The sequence below is a fragment of the Eurosta solidaginis genome, chromosome 2 (assembly GCF_040869045.1).
Source record: "Eurosta solidaginis isolate ZX-2024a chromosome 2, ASM4086904v1, whole genome shotgun sequence".
Taxonomy (NCBI): domain Eukaryota; kingdom Metazoa; phylum Arthropoda; class Insecta; order Diptera; family Tephritidae; genus Eurosta; species Eurosta solidaginis.
In genome coordinates, this window is record NC_090320.1 from 35,332,833 (window position 1) to 35,358,525 (window position 25,693).

The 25,693-nt window shown below is 39.6% G+C and overlaps 2 protein-coding genes across 4 annotated transcripts in view; one reads left to right on the forward strand and one right to left on the reverse strand.

The window, feature by feature from the left end:
• Positions 1-25,693, forward strand: part of ZnT35C (Zinc transporter 35C) — a 252,281-nt gene that overhangs the window by 221,651 nt on the left and 4,937 nt on the right. The gene's annotated exons all lie outside the window — the stretch shown is intronic.
• LOC137242056 (uncharacterized) lies at positions 335-3,132 on the reverse strand. The gene is made up of 2 exons (XM_067769421.1): positions 2,973-3,132; positions 335-660 (listed from the first exon to the last, which is right to left on the reverse strand). Exons 1-2 carry the CDS (start codon positions 3,130-3,132, stop codon positions 335-337), a joined length of 486 nt encoding a protein of 161 aa, XP_067625522.1.

Consider the following 25,693-nt stretch of genomic DNA (forward strand, 5'->3'; position numbering starts at 1 on the left):
TCGTATGTCATTTTGGCATGGAATTACCCAAGTCACTTATTTATTTTATGAATTAATTTTATCTGGTTAAGTGCGTTTGTGAGTTAATTGAGGTGAATATGAAAATTAAAATCAAAAAGAGTTTGCGGGTTTTCAACCAAAGCGGTTTGTTTCCATAACAGCGATTTCAAATTTTAATATAAAATTGGCTACAAAATTTTGTTCAAAGTAAAATTTGCTACAGGTAAATATGTATATATGTACGTATGTATTTGAAATTTATATTTTAAATTTCAATTTTAAATTTCCATTTTAAAATTTCTCACACACATCAATTTCAATTAGTTTTACTTTTCTAATAGCCAGCATCAATTAATATGTCCTCAATTTTTTGTGGTATGAGGAAATAATTTTCTGCGAAATATGTGCAAAGTCTTGAATATTTATATAATTTTATGCCATAAATTTTAAGATACGCCGAAAAGCACCATTCCATTGCATGATGTTTGAATGTTAGACTTAATGAAGTTTGACAAACCAAAGCTTTCTTAAGCAGTGGCACACAGATCTCTGATTTATAGAGACACGGCCCTGAACGATAGACTGTGCAGGCTGGAAAATCATCAATTAATATTGAGAAACGATGTGGTTCGCCGCGCGATTTATCCACGATGAGGCAAACTGAAAAAAAAAGTTTTAAAGTTTGTGACTTACAGCAGCGAACAGAAAAATGGCAGCGTAAATTTTTTTTAATCAAATTTCTTCAACTAAATGCTTATTTTCTTGTTTTCAATAATTTAAGAAAACAAATTTTTTGAAAAAATTTTACGAAAATTTAAAACTTTTATTTGGAGTTCTTTAAATTTTTTGAGTGTGCAGTTTTGTGGCCCAATAAATTTTAGTTTAACAAAGTACAAGTTATAGGTCTCTTAAAGTTCGCATTAATTTTGGATTTTTTTTTCGAAAGGTGTTTTTGATTTTCCTCTATACATTGCGGGCAATTTTTTTTAAATGCAAAAAAATATATAACACTTTTCGGGAAAAAAAATTTTCAAAAAATTAATTCGAATTTTTTTGCACTTTGTTAGATATATAGATTGTTGTGAGCAGAACCATTGCGACATATTGGCCTATTGTGCGCTCATTATTTTCACAGCACCTCGTCCAAATGAAGTTCGCTGACAAAATCCAGATTGGTTCTAAGCTTTTAAAGCGTCTGCGTCTACTTTCTTATTTAAGTTGTCCAAGAATCCTTAGTCTTTTTCTCTAGACTGCGTTGCATTCAAGCAGTATGTGTTCTGCAGTCTCATCCTCACTGTCACAGAGCCGACAGACGCTATTAGACTATATACCCAGATTTGCATGTGGCTTTTTAGTCTGCAGTGATCTGTAAGTATGCCTCTTAAATTCTAAGCCTGCTTTGTAGTTGTATGCTCTTATTAGTGGTGCCTTTTCCTGCCACATACCTTCATTTGCTTGAGCTCTTCCCATATATTGTGTAACGCTATCGCCATGATGGGCTTAGGCCCTATTGGCTCTTCGTTTCCATACAACCCGCTGTGGCCAGGGAAGCAAGCCAAACGTTTGGTGTTATTAACACCCTAAACGATTCAACCTGTTCAAATACTCGAGGGCTGTTGATGATTTAATCTTAACTGCTTGGAGCGCAGCATGACTGTCGCTGAGTATAACTATTCTCTGCGGTCGAAAATCTCCGCTCCGATGCCCTCTCGCGTCTGCGAGCCACCGGTGCACACCATGATAGTTTGATACTGGTGAATCGTTCGTAAGTACTTTTGTTTCCCATCTCGTATTTTAAAACGCTTCTCACACTTAAACAACTTTTTCGTGTCATCCCTGTGAAGTGGTATGAGTAAATCTCTCCTCGATACTCCGCGCATGTATTAATTTGCCTCTTCGAAATCCTTCTTTAGCAGTGTTAAGTGCTTCTGGCTGCTTGCTCTTCCATTGCACTAGTCGGAAAGGTTCGCATTGCTCTAATAATGCAGACACACGCCAAGCGTTGTAGCTTGGTGAGTGGTTTTAGTACAATGGCCTTCTTGTTAGGGTTGATGCTTAGCTTAGTCAACCGCAATGTCCTTTGCATTATGTCGCAAAGCATCCTCTCAAATCTGCGTTTCACAACTACGGCGATATCGTTCACGTACCCCTGACAGCGGATTCGATTCACTGACGCCTCTGTAGGAGTTCATCTATTACCAGGCTTCATAGCAGAAGTGGCAGGGCACATAGAAGACAGTATTGCAGTTTGTGTTTATAAGGGTTTTTTGCGGTCCTTCTACCTCCGATAATAAACTGGATAATAAGATGCTCTGACATGCAGGGTTTCGAGGTAACCTCCCATTCCGATACCAGCTCATTAGCTAGATCGTTACACAGTCTGATGTCGAGGACTTCCTCTCTGCACCTGGTGATGAAGGTTGGTGAACTTCCACCGTTGTATAAGCTCATATCATTACTAATAATAAAATCAAGAACAAACTCACACTATTCCATACCACGGGGTGAGCATTGGCGTTGTATCCCATGGTAGCTTTGCGCTTCTCTTGCATTATTGCGCCAATTGCGTCACACTCTCTCGAGGGACCTCGTGTTTATCTACTGCAAAATAAGCCGCAGCGAAAATGATGCATTTTGGATCCCTCTGTTTTTTCATCATCGCCTGAATTGCTACGAGGTCCTGATTCATAAATACTGTAATGCAGAAGTAGTTAAGGTCTCTTACCTGACCATTTTACACCCAACGTTCCTGAATGAGTGCTATGCCCAGAGCAGAATTTCCAAATTTTAGTCAAATTTTCTCCAATTTTGACATTTTTTAAAAAAAAATTTTAAGATTGGTTTGCATAGTTTCAGTAACAATATTTATATCATTTCTTTCTTGAAATATAAAGAGTTTCTCCAGCGTAAGGCTATCAATTAATATTGAAAAAAAACGCGCTCCCAGAATCAAGACTTTATATCAAACTCACCTTCATTTTGGATCTCAGGAATAATTTCACGCGCGTAAATACAGCAGCGTGGCACTATCGAGTCTAGATTGCATCTGTAAGCGTGTGGCCAGCGTGACGTAAATAGTGGCGTTGCCAGTTTGCAACAAATGAGGAGAATCAGTAATGAGTAGAAGTGCATTTCGCGGTTTCTCTTTTGGTTTTGTTCTAAAAATATAAAAATAACTAAATATTAATGAGCTACTCAGAAACGGAACGAAATGTGCTAGAAAGTTTTCAAAAAAAAAAAAAAACTTATAAAAAAATCTTCAATATTTTCCTGTTAAAACTTATAATTCCTTTGCGCATAATTCCAAATGACTTTAAAACAAAATAATTTCTAAGCTAAGTTTAATTTGCTTTGCGTCAGCGTATCAAATTCAAATTAAGTGTAACCTAAAAAGATGTCAGTGCTATGTGCGCTCATAAACTGCTGTGTCATTTTATGTGTGCTTAAGTGTTTGATTTCCCCAGAATTGCCAAAAACATCCACAAACTCATGCATTTGTGTTTGTAAACGTGTTTCAGCATTTAACTTTGATTGCTTTGCCGAAGTGTTGACATTTAAACTTCGCCAAACTGCACTCTGGGGCTTTTAAATGAACCGAGTTATTATTTTGTGTGTGTAGTAACTGTTTCGAGAAATAGTGTGTGAGGATGGGAGAGTATGAAATTTGATGTGTTGTTGTGACGTGAATTTGAATTTAACCTAGTTTCAACTATGCTGCGAAAGTGCTGACACAGATGAAGTGCATTATTTATTAGCTTCGTGATTATTATGATGATCTTTATTATTATTGATGAGTAAACAACTTTACGCGTGGTGTGGGGAAATCCAGTGAGTTACGCATTCTTCATTAGGTAACTAAACTCGCGTTACACGCATCTACATGGTTTAGTTGATACAAGCGTAATAACACATCAAGAAAAAATATGCACGGAGCGAACATAACCCGAATCATAAAAAAAATTGTATAATTAATAAAATAAGCAAAAAGTACGATGAAGATGAAGACGAATTGGGGGGAGAGGGAATAGGGAAACAATAGAAAAAAAAAAATAGAAATAAATAAATACCTCCGAGAAGATTTGCGGCGAGGTTCCAATTTCCGTCGTGTCCCTTTTTATACCTTTCATGAACATGAAATGGTATATTAACTTTGGCCCGATATTTGTAACGTTGAGAAAAATAGAAGATAGACTCACCATTAAGTATACCGAATTGATCAGGGCGATGCACTGAGTTGATATAGCCATGTCCGTATGTCCGTCCGTCTGTTTGAACGCAAACTAGTCCCTCAAATTTTGAGATATCTCAATGAAATTTGGCACAAGGATGTATTTTTGTATTATATTAGACATTTGTCGGATCTGGTAGGATCGGACCACTATAACATATATCTCCCATACAACCGATCGTTCAGATAAGACGATTTTGGTCATTCCTGCCGCAATTGAGAAAATATAAACGTAAAACTCGGTGCTATAGATTCTAATATATCATAGAAGATATCCTGAAAAAATCACTTTGATCGGAGCTATATATAGTTATATCCAATACAACCGATCGTTCAGACAGAAAGCTTTTTGCCCATTTCTCCCTTAACTTAGAAAGTATAAACGTGAAACTCGGTGGTATATATTTTAATATATCATAGAAAATTTTCTGAAAAAATCACTTTGATCGGAGCTATATATAGTATATATCCCATACAACCGATCGTTCAGATAGAAAGATTTTTGGCAATTTCTCCCATAATTTCCAATATAAAAACGTTAAACTTGATGATATTTATTCTAATATATCATAGAAGATTTCATGAAAAAATCATTTCGATCGGAGCTATATATAATATATATCCCATTCAACCGATCGTTCAGATAGAAAGATTTTTAGCCATTTCTCCCTTAATTTCCAATATAAAAACGTGAAAATTGGTGATATATGTATATTCTAATATATCATAGAATAGATTATGAACGGGATAAGATTATTGTTCAGCCCTATTCATGAAAGGTATGAAGTCTTCGGCACAGCCGAAGACAGTCCCGTCCTTACTTGTTTCTTTTTAAATTTTCCCTACAAACTAGAGGGACCGGACCTTCATTTGTTTTTAACGCTTCCGAACGGCAGCTTCAAGGCAGATAAATTTTCACTGAACATCTTTACATTGCAGAAACGCACTCGAAACGCACACTCAAAAAAATTTTTCTAATAGAACTTTTAAAATTGCTTTGTATTGAACCCAGGACCTTCGGTGTGATGTGTGGGAGCAAGCTACTACAACACGACAGTGGCCACCATGAGTACCAAATGCTCATGAAGTTCGCCATTTGAACATACAAGTGTACGTCTAGAAAATGTTTTAGATTAACTAGAGTTCGCGCGGGAGTTGAACTTAATCACAATCGGTAACAATCAATAGCGACAACTTATTGTGTTATTATCGATAACAAATTATTATCGGCTTAATATCGGTTTCTTACTACACATTTTCTTATTCTTATCTTAGTATCGACACGGGTTACAGATGTGTCACAGATGTGTCACAGATTTTATATTGAAGTTTTATAAAAAATGGTGCCTTCTCATCTTCCCACTACACCATCCATGATTCCGAGCAAGTTGACACTGTGCTCGCTGTTAATGCTGGTTCCCAGAGAGACGGAGTCCCTTCACAGTCTCGAAAAATTGATTCAAGTATCCATCAACAGTGACGCGGCTGCACCTGGAAATGATTTTCCTAGTACTGAATATTAGATGGATGAGAACACTTTTCTTGCAGTTCCCTTCTTCTGCCAGTGTTTGTCATTAATGAGGTGTAGAATTCAAGGCCAGATCACGAGCCTCATAGTGTCACACCCCATTTACCGAACCGCCTAAAAACGTCTTTTGTGATATAACATGTTTAAAAGTTATGTTGTTGGTGAGGCAAGGTTCAACCTCTCCGATGGCCAAGTTATATCTTCTTGCATGCGGCATGACATAGGTTCTCCTGGTACCGTGACCGAATAAGGTGTGAGAAGTCAGAGGTTCATTTGCCTGCCAGTAACATTCTCTGTTGTTTGCAGGCAGCCTAATTGCTTAAACGTTAATGCTATCAAGTCCTCGGATCTTCTCGGTGTTCACGCTGTTCTAAGCTCTACTTTGTGGAATGATATATGACCCATTGTGGTCTTAATGTTTTCACATAATGGTCCTCTTTTGTTGTGTGCAAAGGGGGCAATTGCTATTTCGTAGGCCATCACATTGTTAGAAGTGTTGTTAAAAGCACTACCAAGAGACAGAATTATTGCTCGTACCGTCTCTCAAATGCGATAGTTCTGCGCTAGTTCCGAACTAGTGCGAGAAGAGCAAGGCTTCTGCAAACACCAGTTCCTTACGGAAAAATTTGGACAAAAGGATGAGGGGAATAGAGTATCGACCACGCAAACTCTCCCCGAAATAATAGGGAAATGTCGTTAGCCCTGATAAAACAACAACAGCAAATGAAGTGCTGCCACTCTTACAGGCTTTTCCTTGTTATTATTTCGGGTCGTTCTGCTGCTTAGACCTGGGGGAAATTCTTGTTCTATGAAACGATGAAGTGAAAAAAAAACTTTCTTACATTTGAACAAATTTTTGTTAGACTTTTTTTTTTTAATTTTATCTTTTCACGGAAGAAGAATCCCACCCCTGGCTTGGAACTTTTGTTCTGTGAAGCTATGAAGTGGTGAAATTAAAAAAAAAAATGTCAACCAAAAATTGATTCAAATATATAATAATATTTGTTTCGTAGTTTCACAGAACAAGAATTCCCCCTTTGGTTGTCGTTTGAAATGTGTTCACATATTGGGTTGGCTATTCCTATATATAAGTTTCAGTTCCATCATCACCTGAATTTCCTAACGAAGCTCTATTATTTCAAAAATAATTTTCTTTCACTTACCGGTGTCGGCCACTGCTTAAAATATTTTCCACTATGCTTTAGCAAATTTTTATTTTAAAATTTTTTTTTACACGAATTTAACTTTTTTTTTCGCCCAATAGTCTAAATCCAAGACTTCGCAACAATTTTTAAGGTTGTAAATATTTTTTTTACCAAATGTTTTTTTTTTCGAGAAAGAAAAGGCCAAGTAAAATAAGTACTTCTAAAGCACGGCATACTAAAGGGGCACTACATCAAAAGCAAATGAGTGATAGTGACTGGGGAAACACAGCAGTAAAAAATATATGAAGCTTAAGTTCTGTGAGAAGTTGGAATGTGTGGGAGGGAGAGCTAGAGGTGGAGGAGCGTGGTCTGGTTTCAGTCTTACCACTTCTAGTATGCTTCACGGACGAACTATTATTTCAACTCTTCTTCGCGCATACTTCGCGTACTCGCATACCTGGCAATTTTTGTAATATATAGCCCTGTTGGGAATTTATTGACGTTTTGTTAACAGAGTTTTTGAAAAAAAATTTTGGAAAAGATCTGTCGCAGTAATACTCAATTTCACGCCTTCCAAAAACTCATATATCGAATTGACCGTATATTTTTATAAAACAATCGGAATAGTCGGATTATAATCTTATCTTAAAGAAATAATTGGAAAGATGGGGAACAGTTAGATTTTCGACACCTTTGTTCTCACCGACGTGCCTAAAATGGCTTGTGAAGTGCGAATGGAAGTCTTTACAGCACTGCGGGCCACATTCACAAGTATTTCTGTTCTGGACTCAGAGAATGTGTTTCATGTAAAAGCATATAAAGCAGTGCTGTAACGCTACTACTGATAAGAAGGTAGCCATTTTCCCCGATAGCTAAACGGCTCTTCGGGCTTTTGGGTCAGCGCCGACAACACAAAGTCTGGTTTTCAGGTGTTCCAGTTCTCTGATTTGAGTGCCTAGGCATCGTAACATATAAGACAACATAATAGCCGATGATGTCGTGTCATGTCATATGAGCGGAGCATTGCGGAAATCGATAACGGATTCAAGGTTAAAAAACAATTGGAAATTGATAAATTTTCGATAACAATTCAATAACTTTTAGACAACCGAACGATAAACAATTGGTAACAGTCTGATAATTTTTCGATAGCAAATCGATAACTTTTTGTTAATACACCGATAGATTTTCTATAAATATTCGATAGATTTTTGTACCAAATCGATAAGTATTCAATAACAAATCGATGAAGACAATATCTCATATCGTTTCTGCAACCTTTCATATTGTGCAAATGTCCAGCGAACTGTCGAAGCAGAATGAAGTTTTCCTTTCCAGGACCAGAAGGAAAGGGAAGGAGAATGAGACTGAGAAAGAGATAGAGCTAGAGTTAGACAAAGATAGAGCGATAGGGATAGTTGGACCGGAAAAGAAGTGAGGGAAAGACGGAGAGGGAGAAGAGAAGGGCAGAGTGAGGAGTGAATAAAGGGACAAGGACAAGGGGAACAGAGGGGAGGAAGAGTAAGAGCTAAAAACTTCTTAAAGGTTATGCAGAGCAACGTCTTTCGGGTCTACTAATAGTCAATATGAATTGGGACCGACATTTTTTTGCATCTGAATAACTAAAAAAAATGTATATAAATTAAAAAAAAACTGCTAAGAATACAAAGAGTCATCTCTTAGTTATCAGATTATTTGGTAAAAATATATTTATCTTTTCATTTCAGCTTTTCGATAACAAACCTATAACTTTGTGATAACATATCGATAGATTTTTGCTACGTAATCGGTTTCTTTTAGATAAAAAGTCGGCAACTCTTTGACAACCAGTCCATTACTTTAATAACAAATCAATAACTCTTTAATAACACATCGATAACTTTTCAGTAATAAATCGATAACAAACCGACAACTCGTTGATACAAAATCGGTGTCTCATTGATAACATTTGTTAACGATACCAAATTTACAACACTTCCATAACTCGACTCACCCTCCACGATAACACACATATAACAGATCGATAAGAAACCGATAACTCATCGGTAATAAATTATATATAAGTATTTGAAGTGAGGATAATATTCAAATTCTGCCAAGTCAGATCATGTGGTGTGGTGGTGGTTGTTGTTGTTGTTGTAGCAATGCTCGCCCCACCTAATAGCCGCGACCGATCACAAATTGTCATCAATATCCTCTAACGGGAGTCCAAGGAAACTTGCCGTTTCAACAGGGGTGGACCATAAGGAAAGGGGTGTTAGAGGCGTTGGTTCCACATTACAATTAAAGAGATGGTTGGTGTCATGTGGGGACACATTGCAAGCGGGGCATACATTTTGTATGTCGGGGTTGATTCTGGATAGGTAAGAGTTTAACCTGTTACAGTATCCAGAACGAAGTTGAGCAAGAGTGACACGCGTTTCCCTGGGGAGTATGCGTTCCTCTTCCGCGAGTTCTGGATATTTTTCTTCAAGTACTGGATTCACCGGGCAATTCCCGACATAAAGGTCCGACGCCTGTCTATGGAGTTCACCAAGGACCTGCTTGTGTTTTTTCGCTTCATACGGCTGGGTTCTCAGGTGCCGTATTTCCTCAAAATGCTTACGGAGATGACTCCTTAGGCCCCTAGGCGGTGCTGGTTCGTCAATCAGATGTCTGTTGGGATGCCCAGGTTTCTGGGTATTCAACAGAAACTGTTTGGTCAGCATCTCATTTCTCTCCCTGATGGGGAGTATTCTCGCCTCATTATGCAGATGGTGTTCTGGGGACATAAGAAGACAGCCCGTGGCGATTCTGAGAGCAGTATTTTGGCAGGCCTGTAGTTTCTTCCAGTGGGTAGTTTTTAGGCTTGGCGACCATATGGGTGACGCGTAGCACGTAATCGGCTGGCTAATTGCTTTGTATGTGGTCATGAGCGTTTCTTTATCTTTTCCCCAGGTACTGCCAGCAAGGGATTTGAGGATTTTATTACGGCTCTGAATTCTCGGAACAATTGCGGTTGCGTGCGCACCAAAATGTAGATCCTGATCAAACGTCACACCCAAGATTTTGGGGTGTAGGACAGTCGGTAGCGTAGTGCCATCGACGTGGATGTTCAATATGGTCGACATTTGGGGCGTCCATGTTGTAAATAAGGTCGCGGAAGATTTAGTCGGTGACAATGCCAGGTTTCGCGAGGCGAAAAAACTGGAGAGATCAGGGAGATAGCCGTTTATTTTATTGCATAGCTCATCGATCTCTGGGCCTGGGCCTGTGGCCATTATTGTGCAGTCATCGGCGTAGGAAACGATTGTGACTCCTTCCGGTGGTGAAGGTAGCTTAGATATGTAGAAATTAAACAAAAGTGGGGATAGGACACCACCCTGTGGCACCCCTTGTTTAATTCTCCTTGGTTTTGATGTTTCGTTTCTGAATTGCACCGATGCCTGCCGACCACCCAGATAATTTGCGGTCCACCTTTTAAGACATGGGGGAAAGGTAGACCCTTCCAGGTCTTGCAGTAATGAGCCATGGTTGACCTTATCAAAGGCTTTTGATAGGTCTAGCGCTACGAGTACTGTTCTATGGTGGGGGTATTGATTCAAACCGCAATTTATCTGGGTGCTAATGACATTTAGCGCGGAGGTAGTGCTATAGAGTTTTCTGAAGCCATGCTGATGAGGGGCTAGCTGCAAATGTGCTTGGAAATAAGGGAGCAAAATGGCTTCAAGCGTCTTTGCCACTGGCGATGGGAGAGATATCGGACGATATGGTTTCCCAGGCTTTAGTAGCGGGACCACCTTGGCCATTTTCCATTTCTCGGGTATGGCAAAGGTGGAGAGAGACAGGTTGAAGGCATGCGCTAAATATTTGAAACCCTCTTTCCCTAGGTTTTTAAGCATCGGCATGGCTATGCCGTCTGGGCCCACTGCTTTGGATGGTTTAGCGCGACCAATGGCGTCCTCAACCTCTCTAGCGGTGATGGTAATTGGTGACGCGTTGAATTTGTGTTTATGTGCGTGTCTATTGGCTCTCCGTCTATCTTTGTCGACCGTAGGATGCATTATATATTGTCGGCAGAAAGCGCTCGCGCATTTTTCCGCATCCGACAGCACGTTATCGCCAAAGGCGATGGAAACTTTGTCTTTGTGCTTAGTCGGATTCGATAGGGACTTTACGGTGGACCAAAGTTTACCTACACCGGTAGAGAGGTTACAACCTGTTAGGTGCTCTTCCCATTTCGCCCGCTTGTGTTCGTCCACAAGCAATCTGACGCGTTGGTTTATATCCCTTATTTGGGGGTCGCCTGGATCAAGCTGTCTTATAAGGTCGCGTTCCCTCGCTAAGCTCGCGGCCTCCGCCGGGAAGTGGGGCCGGATTTCGGGAATTCTCCCGGCGGGAATGAAATGTGCCGAGGCGGATTCAATGACCTTACGGAATGCACGCTCCCCTTGGCGGGCATCAGTCGGGATAGGGAGGGCAGCACAGCTGCTGTCTGTTGCAGATTTATATTCTTCCCACTTTCCTTTTTTGAAGTTTATGAAAGTGCGTTTTTCGGTGACGATGAAGTCGGCGGTACGCTCGAACGAAATAAGTATGGGCAGGTGGTCGGATGCCAATGTTACCATCGGCTGCCAGTTGACGCAGTTTACGTGGTGGTAGCGTGCTCCGCCTAACACGCCGAAGATCTTGGGTTTAACTGCCGGACAAAGTCATAATAAAAATTTAGAAAATGTTTGAAGTGATTTGGCAAACACTCCGAGCGTATTTCTGCCATGAAAAGCTTCTCAGTGAAAATTGAAGGAGAAGCTCGGCCTAAATCTCATCAGAGGTAAATGGCGCTAACTACTTATTTTATTTACAGAGTCCATCAACATACATATATAATTAACTAGCAGCCCCGGCAGACGTTGTTCTGCCCTAATTTAGCCTATCTGCATACATTTTAAAAACCTTTTTCCGTCTAAGTATGCCCTCGCCCTCTTCACTTTTTCATAATCCTTTTATTCACTCCTTCCTCCGTCTTTTTCGCTTCATCTATCTCCATCTTCGTCTCATTCTATCTATCTGTCAGTCTATCTCTTTTGTTCCAGTCCCAGTCCCACTCTGAGTCTCAGTCCCAGTCCTACTCCTAGTCTCAGTCCCAGTCCTAGTCCTAATCCCAGTCCCAGTCCGTCTTTGGTCTACTTCTAGGAAAAAAGGATCGTAAATACTAACATAGGCAAATTTATATACCAAATTTCAGGCAAATCGAATAGGACGTATGTAAATAGGTATGTCGGTACTATTAATTCATGGCTCCATTTCGACTTTGCATGCATATTTATCAGTTTTGCCAGGTTAATGCGACTAAATCGATATCACAATGAAAATTTCTTTAGAGCTCTCAGCAACAGCTTTCATTTGATATCGATATTACCCACACATTCCAAAGGTATCCGGGTCCACGTTTTGGCCTATATCTCGAGACCCTAGTCACCCAGCGATATAATATATTACTCTGTGCTAAAGCACTCATCAACAGCTTTCATTTGTTATCCATATTCTATAAACACATTCTAGGGTTACCCGGGTCCACGTTTGAACAAAATCGACCGACACATCTCTTCAAACACCGGCGACCAACTAACACACATTTTAGCCGTTCCTTTTATATATATAGATTTTTATTTTTCACACTTCACTATAATATTAAAACGAAATGCAGATATTCGTTGCTTTTGAAATTCGGCTTAAAAATTGCACATAGAACAACTAAAGACTCTCCTGAATTAAAAAAATGTCTTAGTACTTCTAAAGCGCGGGCCCCCTCAGAAACCCGGTGTTCCGGGGGTATCCTATATTTCAAGTTAGATCAAACTACACACGGGGTGCAAAACAAATTCAAAATCGGTTCAGTAGTTTAGGAGTCCATCGCGGACAAACAATGTGACACGTGATTTTTATATATAAAGATTAAGAATCTTTATCTCTGAAATTTCAATCATAAACTCAGCTCATTTTCCTACTTCACCTTTGCTGTTCCTACTGGGCTACTGTTTTCCCAAACATATGTAAGTGCACCAAAATATAGTTATACTCTTTTAAGCATGACTATATACATACATATGTACATCTTCTTCATCTCCATAGTTTAGCATATCAAAAAGTCTTGCCGCCATAAATTTCTAAATGCGCAGCACAAAACTTTTACTTTCCACTTGACTTCAGCTGAACATCTAATGCTTGCCTCACGGTAATTTATCATTTTTACCGCAGCATACAAGAAATTGTATGTTAAAGAAAAATTGAGGTAGAATTTGGAAAAGTGCGAAGAGAAGTAGGGGCGCGGAAAATTTAAGAAGAAATTTATTAACTAGCAGTATGAGAAGCTGCTTTTTTTGATCAAAATTACTGACTCAACTTTTTTCTAGCCGTTGATTGTCTTTATTCTAAATTTTGCAAAATAATGTAACTTTAATTGCTTTTGTATGTTGTTGGATTTGGTCATCGGTTGTTTTCATATTTATGATTCTAAAAGACAAAGTAAATTGTTTAATTTTTACCTCGGCACGACAAAAGCATTAGTCGGAGGATTTCCGCTTACAAGCTATGAACAACCAAAAAAGCGCCTCGACAAAAGTATGAACCGCATTGAAGCGATTTCGTACGAGTGTATTTTCTGTGTAGCAAACCAGTAGCATGATTTAAGAAACTAGGAGCTGGTCATCGTGTCTTATATTAGCGCTTATGCCAGGAATGGAGGGGGAGATGGGGATAGGAAATCGTTCTCGGCATTGTTTTTTTTTTTTCAAACCGCAGAGATTGTAGATATGGGTAGCTGTCCTTATAGCTGTTGTGCGCGATCAACAACAAGAGTGGTGGATTTTGCTTCGCATCACTGCTGGAGAGAGACATGAGAGGGACGGAGGTACGTTAAGGCCCGGGTCGAAACACACGTTTGGGAATGAAAAGCCAGGAACCACAAATGCGCTGAAGAAATTGAAAGATACGTAGGGTTTGTTCTGAACGTCTCATTCAGAGCGACCATGCTTTGCATAGGACACCCTGCATATGCGTTTTTGTTGTGCAGCATTAGAAGACCCAGAGTCCGCAGCTAGGACCGACATCTTCTCGGAATAAGAGAGTGAGGTGCAGTCCCGCTATCCCAAACAGTACATTGCAATGATGATACTTGATTGGGAAAACAGAGGCCGAGGCACTCCAGTCCATAGAACCGCTCGTCATGGAAAGTGCGATTCGGTTTCGCAAATTACTTTACCTCACTACAAGAGGATAACTCTCAATGTTGAAGTGGTAAACTAAATGTCGAACACATTGTTCCTACTGGTTTGTCACCAAAGCATGCTAGGAGCCAAATTGTCTCTCATAACTGAGTTATTTGATACGAAAGAAGAACAGCATTCACTCAGAGTCAGTTGCTTCCTTTTGAATACTTAAGTTCCATAAACTCTCTTATAAAATCCGCTTCTCCCACGATTTTAAAGGAAACAGGAATACTTTCGATAGAGACTCGTGTCCTTCTGCTTCAACTTCAATCAGGATATTGTAACTGCTTTAACTCCCACGCATCCAGAATCAACCTTGGTATACATGATGTATGTGCTGCATGAGGTCTAGCCCAATGATACGAAACATCTTTGCAATTCGAATGTGCACCTAATGCGTTTAACTAAAACTTCGTAATGATCCAATTCGGTTGAAACAACTCGCTTCCTTAAACTTCGAATAGCGGTTTTGATCACAACTCTTGAGTGGGCGTGCCTATTGAAAGCAGCGAAACATTGCTACAACAAAAACATGGACTCTTTTTAGGCAGCGAGCCTTTGTTTGCTGGTCCTTAACGATTTGTATATACCATAGAAATCTGCCTAGTGACCCCTTTTATGGGAACATAATGTAAATATGATAGTCTCTCCTCTAAGTAAGAGTTTATGCACATTTTTTGTTTGAAATATTCATTGACTTCATTTTTTGCAAGCAAGTTTAGTAGATATTTTGCATGTATTTTTTTTGTTTTTATTGGGTTTAAAAGGAAATAAGTTATTTTAAAATTTGAAAAATCTCCATTTATTTTGAAGTTTATCGCGAAATTTCCAAGTGAACTGAAGTGATAAGAAAACGGCTATGTTTGTAGCATGGAAAAAGGCTAATAATAGCAGCGTGCAGATTATATTAAGATACTGCTGTCGAATGACTCGGTGGCTCCTTTTCATATTCCTCTTCTAAATCAAACAAAACACATTTACAGGCAGTCATCACTGGCGCTTTCGCTTGTACAGCCAACGCCCCGCAGCATTGCAAAAAGGTCCTGAATGGCGTCAGTTTTAGCACCACTTGAGACAACTTTTAATTTTGCACTGCTACTTATGGGCTCACACATACCGCACACAGCTAACACTGCGTACAGCTGACACACCCGCGATATTTTTTCTATGAATTTTTTCAATTCTTTCTCCTTATTTATGTATGAGCATTGAAGCATGTAGATCCAATAAATCTCATTCACTTGCCGTGCTGCGTCACTCTCAGTTTAGTATGCCATGTGTTTGTGTGTGTATCTGTGTGTACGTGTGGTGAAGTGGAAGTGCACATTTCATTGCTTCTCGTTACATTTCACTTTTATATCATTCTGCTAAAGGTACCTTTTTCAATCTCTCTACTACAAAACCTTTGTCTTTTTGTACTCTATTTACTCTCTACTATGCAATTGCATTTTGAAGTTTGTCTGTCTGTCAAGAGTGTCTACTGCCCGTTGGGAAAGTGCAATGCGAGTGCAAGAGATTCCCAAGTGTGCAGTGTAATGTCATCTACATAGGTCATGGCGAAGTTCGTTGCACTCAAAGCCATTTTAAACTGAATACTTTGCAGCCAGTACTGTTCCAAAATCCGACAATCAGTTAAATGAGAGCAAAATGTACTCTCGTCTAAAACATATAAATCATTAGTTGGCTGTATTTCAACTGATGAGTGACCCCGACTTGCTTGGGCGCTAACAAACAAATACACAAAGGCGGACTCGAAAAAGTTTAAGCTTGGTTCATAAGGCAAAAACCTGTGGAAATAGAACAATGAATGGAAGTTTTTCCATATAAATACGAGACAAACGACAACAACAGATCAAGACGAAAATTGGCACTGATGGTGGCACAACGAAAACCGAAACCGGTTTGTCTCGAAACCAAATTTGACAAGGGAGGACGGACAATTGTTCCAATACACATCGAAAAAATAAGTAAGTTTTGGGCTATTGGACAGAAAACAATGAAACAAATATACCAAAGCAGTATTTGGACAATTCATTCGACGCAAAACTCATCCCACGGGCAACTCATTCCACGGACAATTCATCCCACGGACAATCAATCCCAGGGGCAATTCATCCCACGGACAATTTATCCCTCGATACTTATCAGTCGCCGCGGCGTGATGGTAGCGTGTTTACCAAACCGAAGGTTCTTCACAATTTTAGTAATACGTGTTTTTTAATAAGAAAACAATTTTTCTAAGCGGGGTCGCCTCTCTACAGTGGTTTGACAAACTCTCCAAGTGTATTTGTGCCATAAAAAGCTTCTCAGTAAAATGCATCTGTTCTGCAGCTGCCGTTTGGAGTCGGCATAAAACATGTAGATCCCGTCCCGCCAATTTGTAAGAAATATTAAACGGAGCACGACGCAAAGCGGAGAGAAGCTCGGCGTAAATCTTCTCGGAGGTAAACTGCGCCAAGTACTTATTTGTTTCAGTACTTTTTAGGAACTTCGCATGTTTTCAGCTGAATGAGTTGAAAATTTGACTATTACCCTTATAAAAAGTGTTGACCTAGTGGAGTCCGCGGTAGTAGTATACAAAATATGGTTGTTTGGGTTGGAGGCTGTTCTTGTAAACATTCACAGATATGTCCTGTTGCTGAGGGAAAACCTGCCGTTAGTCAGAAATACGATTATGCCTTTTGATAAGGACCCAAAATGTATGCACTTTCTACTTATATACGCTTGAGAGTAAGCCCTTCTGGAGTAGGGAGATAGTAACTTGGGTTGAATTAGTGAGCATACGCTCTCAAGAACTGCTCCCCATTCAGCCTACATTTTCAGTCAGTTCGTTGCTAATATTCGAATGAATCGAATATTTGTGGATATGCTACGCTTTATTGCAACTCCTGGAAGTTTGTCAAACTACTTACACTGCAAAGAGCTAATATCACTGAGAAACTTCCATAACCGACTCGAGAATGAGTAAAGAGATATTGTTTTTATGTAGAAGTCACGCCACACCTCTTTTAACCTTTTAAAAACCGAGTTGCTCTGCGATATTTTTGCCTTTATCCTATCCGAACCCACTGTAATGCTATATCTGGTAACGTCACTTTGACAGCCACAAAAATGGTTTGGCGGACATGTCGGTCGCGATCAACCCAAACATATTTATTAGTACAGATATCCAATCCTTGGAGTGCATATACAAACTAAGGTTTGGGGATACTTCAGCGCGAACGCGATGTCTATAAACTAGTTAACGAAAAATCATCTGTTTCTCTGAATGTTGTAATATCACTCATAAGATGTCTTGGCCAGCCAAGAAATGTCCGAATGGTTAACGAGGCGATCACGATCAGCTCGTTCCGCTTTCAGCAAGGGCCCTTTTTTATATAAGACATGGAAACCGGGTTTAGTACGCTCAAGCACGGTTTACAACGACTATACGTCGAAAGCATTCGTAGTAAAAATTATCAGGATATCTGTGCATAATACAACTCTTTCTAATTATCGTACTATAGCAAATTGTTCCGACAGGTCACACATGCAAATCAGTAGTGGAATGATTAGTGTGGACTTAGTTTACATGACTGCCGTATTAAGGTTGCTTCTAGGAGGGAAATGTTTTTATATTCGCCAAGTACTGTAATTCTGCCGAGAGTCGCCTGCGTCTCGACAAAAGCATGCACAGCGGAAAAAGTAGACTCAAATGAAAACTGCCTTCCTCTTCTTGTAACAGTGCTTCGCCCATCCAATAGGTGCGGTCTTTAACAAATTGTCATCGATATCCTCTAATGGAAGCCCTCGGAAGCTTGCATTTTCAATAGGGATGAACCAGAGACACATGGGGATCAGAGGCGTTGGCTACACATTGCAATTGAAAAGATGGCTGATGTCGAAAGAGAATATTTACATGCAGGACATGCACATCGGATTTTATTCCAGATAAGTAAGAGTTTAACCTATTACAGTATGCAGATTGAAGTTGTACCAGCGTCACTCCCATCTCGTTGGAAAATCTGCTTTCCTCTGCTGTAGATGATTTTCTGACGACAAAAGAACAGATACCGTAGTTATTCTGAGTATGGTATTGTGACAGGTCGCAGCTTCTTCCAGTGCGTTTGTTTTAAGTTCGGCGACCATATCGGAAAGCGTAGCATGCAAGCAGCTGGTCAATGGGTTTATAAGTAGATATGAGTAGCTCCACGAAAGGTATGCCTCGTAAAAGGCAATCATCTGTCCAGCTAATACTAATGTGGTAATATATTTAGCTGTCGAGGCTGCGGCAACCCCGAATTTCCAAACGGAAAGAGGGTCTGAGGGTGGGATGACTTTGGTCTAAAAGAGCTACATCACGAACAACAAAATTAGCTCTGAAATCCAACGAAGAATCACTCTTGGCAATAAATGCTTCGAAACGAAAATCATGCTCTACAAGTCACTAATCGTACCCGTCCTGCTTTAAGCTGCAAAAGCATGGATCATGACAACATCAGATTAAGCGGCTCTGGTTAGAGCAAAAATTTCTTCCAAAGATTTACGGACCTCTACGCTTTGGCGATTGCGATTGCGAGTACCGAAGAAGATTTAATGATGAGCTGTACGAGCTTTACCCTCCCATGGAAGCAGAGGAAGAGGGCGGCCCCACTCCGCTGAAAAGACCTGGTGGACAACGATTTTAAATGCCCTTCTTGTTACCAGCTGGCCCCAGCTAGGTGAAGCTTCTGCCGAACTACTGCCGAACCCAATGGTGCTTGTCCTTGGAAAATATGTTACGGCAAAGAGTTAAAGAGAAGGACCACACAAGCAACTGAACGTTCTTGGGAAAGCTATCACTTTAGCTTACCTAAAGCAGCTTTGACCTAAGTATGTTAAAGTCAACGCAGATAACTCAACCTAAAATACTTTATAGACCAGACCGACTACAGCACTCTCGACTGGGTTGCTGAATATATGCCATTATATGTATGTCAGTTGAATTGTGGTACTGTGTAGTGTAAGACGAATGAGTGCCTGAATGAATTGCAAAAGAGTAGTCTTTGATAGTATGTGTAAGTGCATTGAATATTTTCATTGCATGCATTCAGGCGCAAAACGTCGCAAAATACTATAAGTAGGCGTGTGCATGGAATGTAAAAGCAACAACTGTGACGAGGTGTATCTAAAAAAAAAAATTTATAAATGTAAGGCGCGACAGCCTCCGCCAATGTGCGTCGTGCTCCTTTTAGTTTTTCCAACAAATTGGCGGGGCGGGACCTAAGTGTTTAATGCCGATTCCGAACGGCATCTGCAAGGTAGATAAGTTTTCACAGACAAGCTTTTCATGGTAGTAATACACTCGAGGAGTGCTTGCCAAACACTGCCGAGAGCGACCCTGCTTAGAAAAAAAACCTGTTTCTAAAACTTTGATGTTGCTTTGCTCGGGACGTGAACCGAGAATCTTCGGTATAGTAGGCAGAGCACGCTACCATCACACCATGGCGGCCGCAAAAATACAACAAGAACAACAAAAGCATGAAAGTCAATTGCGGATTGGCAAGCATATTGGGTTGGCAAAGAGGAAGCAAGTGGAACAGATGAGTTTTTTTCTTTTCACCCACACACACATGCCAGTATGTGCGGCATTGGATTGCATTATACGAAGCAGCAATGGGCTAATAGGTATTGTGCAAAGAAAATTATCATAATCAAATTTTTTAATAAAATGAAAAAAATATGCGAATGCAATAAAATGAGTTTTATTCTTGAATGAATGCATAACAAAGATAGTGAGAATTTTTAATGAATTTTTTTTATAGTTCTTTTATTATGAATTTGTGAGTTAACTGGTGCTTATCAATGTTGGTTGAGGAATGTGTGCCAAGTGTTTGTTGCTGTGCGCATTGTTAGATCTTTTGAAATTTTTTTGACAGAAAGTATATTTGTAACATCGATATGCATATAAGCTTGAAATTCCACAGTAGTATTGGGGGAAATGGATTCTACGGTTGCAACTTAGAAACAACTAAAAAAAACTAATGCATTTCATATTTCATTTCATAAAAAATACTTAAATAAATTTCTCCAGCTGCTTAAGGAGCTTAGAATATCCCCCGAAAGGCAAGCCTGTCGTAAGAGGCGACTAAATTTCACATACTTGGAAGGCTCGACGTGTTCAAATAAAATCAAATGGTCGAGCTAGTACCTTAATGGCGCTAATTTCCGGTACATGTCGAATCACCATCCGGCAAGGGATCATCATAATCGATTACTTTTCACAAAACCCTCTGATAGTGCATTCACTGCTAAAAGAAAAAAAGTAGAATTTAATCGTTAAATATTTTAAGGAGAATTGAATATTGAAGGAATTGACTTTTTGTGGACCTAGTGGCCCCCTAATTAAATTTTTGTAATGTGTTTATACCTTAAACAACAACATCGATATTTCCTTTGAAAATTTTAAGGCTCTTCTCAGTAGGAAAAATTAAATAAGTCTTACATCCAAATATTTGTCGGTTGTAAGCTGTGCCCAGTAACGTTTCGAGTCCATTTTTCATCGAGGTGTATGAAGGGAGCTATGTAACTCCAAGAGCCCAGCCGATCTCCGCGCAGTATGAGTTTAACTGTGTTTAAAAGTTTACCTTTAGAGCAAATCGGACACATTTGTACTACATTCGAGAGATAGTGCGTACGCAAATCTGCCACAGTAAACGAATAAGGGGTTTAAAGGTATGCAAGAAGATAGGCGGTTATGGATATGGCGGTTATGGAATCAAATTCGTATACTCCGTGACATTGACCAACTTTCATGAGACCAGGCCATAAAGGAACTAGAGAAATACAAGAGTAGTAAGTGCTTGAAGACATTGCTGGCGGCGATCGAAAGTACATCTCTTTCCTAGTCGATCCACACGAAGCCCCTGGGGGCGGACAAAATTGAAAACAAACGCTGGTATCAAAGCTAAACATTGAAGCCCTATCGACGCAAACCCGCTAAACAATCTCGTATCATTAAGTGCTGAAGGGCGTTTTAAAGCCACCATACTGGACGTCATACAGGAGAAATAGCAGAGATAAGGCTAGATGTTTACGTTCAAGTCGAGTATATGCAAGGACCAGAAGCCTTAGGCAAGCTACTCTCGATGCAGAGTCGTACAAGGAAGGCCGCTTGAACGCCGCTATTTCTTACAACAAGCAGCGTAACAGAAGGCTTCGAGAAAATGCCAAGAAAGCACTCTTGGGGCCTGGGTTACAAAATATTACTAAAAGGAGATATGGGCAAGGATGCCGACACCGAAGCTAGATACAGGTGAAATGAATAACATAGTAAAAGCATTCTTACCTACCATAAAATACATAATCCCGATGGTATTCCCTCAGAATCCAATAAGAAACAACACAAATACGTCCAGAAGGGAGACCATGTGTTCCCCGAAAGAAGGAAAAAGTTGCAGCTAGTCTTAATTGACGAAGGCAAGAGCGACCAGATATCGCCAACACCATACCGGCAGTTTTGCATGCCCTACACAGTCGGTAAACTAAAACCACGTATCACAGATGCCTTAAAACAACAACTGAAGTACTATCAACCATCCCCGATAATTTACTTAGGCCCTATCGGGGACGTTCTCCCCAACGTAGCAATAGGACAGCGAGAAAATGGTAATCCAAGTGAGTTGTCCTCCTTGCAACCTTAGATGTAAGAAATGCTTTCAAGGAGGACTGACATGCTGGTCGCCTTAGAGCAGGGATTCTAAATAGTAAAGTGCATCATCAGAAGCTATCTAGGTAATCGCATTGTTATATATCAAGCCTGAGAGGGTCCGCGGACAATGAAAGTCATATGCGGAGCGGCACGAGGATCAATTGTCGGTCCTGAAATGTCCGATGATTCATTTTCAGTCGGATGTGCAGACGACATTACATTTGTTTCAGGTCAGAACAGAGAAATAACAATCAGGTGCACAAAAGAGTGACAGTCCGGTCTCTCCGGCTGGGCATCTCAGCAACCAACCATCCATCCATATGCTACATATAATTTTTTCGAAACGTTCTCTGATAATGTAGCATGAAAGACGATAATATGTTAATATCGGAGGACGAATAGAAAGGGTAAGAAATCTGTTGACTGAAATTCCCATATATGCGCCAATGTACTGCACTGAACTAGGAACAAACAAATTATTGAAGAATAACCTTTTAACATGTGTACATCAAACAGCAGCTCTGAAAGTATCATGACCAGTTGAAAAAAATTTCCATTCATCTGTTAGCCTTGGAAAGAAGAAAATATTAGACTCAAAAAAGTAAAGGGATCGAAAGATGATCGTCCAAGTTGATGAACAGCGATACTAATCGCAGATGTTAAGGCATGGAACACTGGAAGCCTTGGTGAGGTAAACTACTACGGTGCCCAAATGCTATTAGGATACGCGTTCTTTGGAAAATATGTGTACAGAATTAACCTGTTCAAAAGCCGGAAGTACGTGTATGGCGATGCAGATAAAGATGATATAAAAGTAGCATTCTTGAAATGCTTACGATGGCACAACGCTAAGTTTGGACTGTGTCCTGCGACCTGGTGCCTTCTGTAAGTCCGTCTTTCCGAATCATATAGTAATTTCCAAACGAAAATTTTTGGTGTAGAGAGGGCCTGTACGCTGTTGTCGGATAACTTTGGGAGTGGGTGCGAGGTAGTCATCTTCTTAGACAGTCATACAGCTCTCATTGGGCTTAACTCTCTTCGTTTAAGGTTGTCAGCTCTAAGGCAAACTTTGCAACCATCAAGTCACAGGAACTTTGACGGCTAGGAATAAGCATATGCATTCACAATGGCAGGGGCACTGCTAGATGCTGCGGGGTGGTCGAAATACAGATTTAAGGAGTTAGTGGTCTTCAACGGGTAATTGTCGCACACCTATAAACGTGATCGAATAATTATAGAAGGAGACCATTTTCTCTACTAAATAGGTCAAGAAAATAAATATTTAAGATACATAACTCCCACAATCTCGGGACACTGGTCGTTTGACCTACATGCCAAGTGAATAGTGATCTCTTTAACAGATTTACAGGAGCTGTGGCGTAGAGGGCAGCAAAAAAGAAAAAAGCGCGCACTACCCCAGCTCTTGCAAACGCTAGGTTTCTAACTATGTGCAGGTATACGCTGTCGGAACTTCAGGAAGTTGCTAAGTATTCCGTAAAAGATATCAGCAGGTTTATCAACCGAACTAAATACTTTTAACGAAGCACCGACTAACCCTACTAAAAACAGAAGCAATTGGTTCCATATAGCACAGAAACCAGAAGCTCCCTATTTGTTTCCCTGCACTTTTTTCACTTTCCTCATCTCTATAGGTATAACGGCGTTGGTAAACTTGATCTAGGTGTCTTTTCTATCCCATGGGTTACCCTACAGCTATCTTCTTCCTTCGCAGTGCTGCCAGACTTAGTAATAGTAATAATAATCTTCTTCCTTCTTTACTCTCGTTATCAAGTATATTTTAAGAAGTTAGTAAACATACTCTCAATTTCATCTCTCTTTCTAACTTCTGATGATTATTTCTGTCTCATCGCCTCCACCTATCTTCCTCTCGTTTCTCCTGTGGTACGTAAAAGCTTTTGACTTCCTTTCTCTTCTTCTCTTTCTTTCTCGGTATTGGAAAAATTGTTTGCAGTCGCATAAATCATTTTATAATATTTAATGTTGTTTATGAGCTTAAATACTTTTTTGAAAAAAGGGACAACTAATAAAAAAATAATATCGAAGTAAACCATTTTAAGCTTAAAGCTTTTCAATATATTTTCTTAAATATTTGTCCCCCTGAAACTTGTTGCAGCTACTCATTTACCTTTTTGCCGTTTAAGTGCCTCCAAATGTCATCGTTTCTCTTATCATAACGACGGCAGCTGACCTTTAATGTGAAATATTTTATGATTCACGTGATAAAGGGTAATAAAAAGAGAAAAATTACATTAAAGAGCTATGGGTGCGACGTGCGCTACAAAAACTTGCCACACCAAGTACCTACTTTTAGTAATTTCACATAAAAATAATTTGATTCAAAGAGGAGGCATAAAAAATGCAACTTGAGAGGTGGTCGTAATTGTAGAAGCGATGTGATAAATTAAGATACTAATTTTGCGTGCAAAACAGTGTGAGTAATGAGGGGAAGGAGCTGGAGCTAAAAATAAGTAATGAGTGATGGAATGCACCTGATTTCCATATTCCCAACACAACAACAATTTGCTTTCGACGCATGTGAACTTTTGCACACATATCCGTAGCTGTTGCATACCATTAGGCGGCTGCATTCATTATTGCTTTGTTTGAGCACTTAATTAATATTTGTCGTAAAACTTATAGATACAAACTTCATTTGGCTTGAGTTGTGTCAATAAACATTTCTTCACTATTCGACAATGTGCGTTACCCTTCTGCACTCTCGCTATTGCTATCATCACAGCCAAAAAGTATGCAAACATGTTGTTGAAAAGCTAACAGAATTTTGTAAAGTTACGTGTTGGCAAGATTGTTGTGTAAGCAGTCGTAGACAGACAGACTGTTAGAATAATCAGTAAGGAAAAAACCAAAAACAAACGCAATATCTAAATGTAAAAGTCGTAAGCGCAAGGATAGAAGTCCTCGTAACGTTTTCGGGGAAAAGTCTAAACAAACAGACACAGTAGGAGTTAAATAAAGTGTGCGAAAGAGAGGGAAAAGGTGTTTCTCTTTATGTATATGCGCGTTAGCAGACATTGATGCATTGTTGTTATGCATACAGTCGAAGCGTAACTTAAGCTTTAGAAGTTTTTATTTGATTTGCCGTATTTTAGGCGTGTAATATAGCAAAGTAGTATGGAACGGCTGTTATCTTTGTATGAAATTTTAGTTAGTCTGTTGCATGGTTGACGTTTTTGGAAATTGCATTATTCTGCATGACACAATTTGGTTGGCTTTGTTTACACACAACTCGCGCTCGAAATAGTTTTGCGCCTTAAGCTATACCTCAAACTTTGCAACACTTACTTTTAGGCATGTTTCAATGCTGCCATGGCAAAACAATTGAAATTGTCTTACCAACGTTGTATTTGGCTGCTGTGGTTGGCTGTTTGTAGATTTAACTGCGGTCACGTTTTTGTGACGTGTCACGTGTTGAAATCAAAATTACATCGTAGCATATGAAAACTGTTCGAATTTTGCTGAGATTGTAAGTTTTTATTTCGCATACATATAAAAAGGAAGAGCCTACAAAAAATTGGATGAAAGTATATATGATTTATCTTGGAAAAATTGCTGCAGTAGCCATTGTGTGATTTTTGAATATTAAATACTGCGAACGCCTAAAGGTATGCAATTTTTGGAAATATGTTTGAACTTGGTTGCTGCAACTTTCGGTGCCAAGATGTAATGCACTAAAAGGGACATTGATCTCGTTTGAAATTCTCGGCTGTATTAGTTGTAAGTGAGGGCTCGTGAAACTTAACAAGAAAAAGTTGTTTTATTTATTGTAGGTTGGCTGGTTGGCTGGCTGGCACGAATTTTGTAATTGAAATTTAAGTAACTTTCCGATAAGCTTAC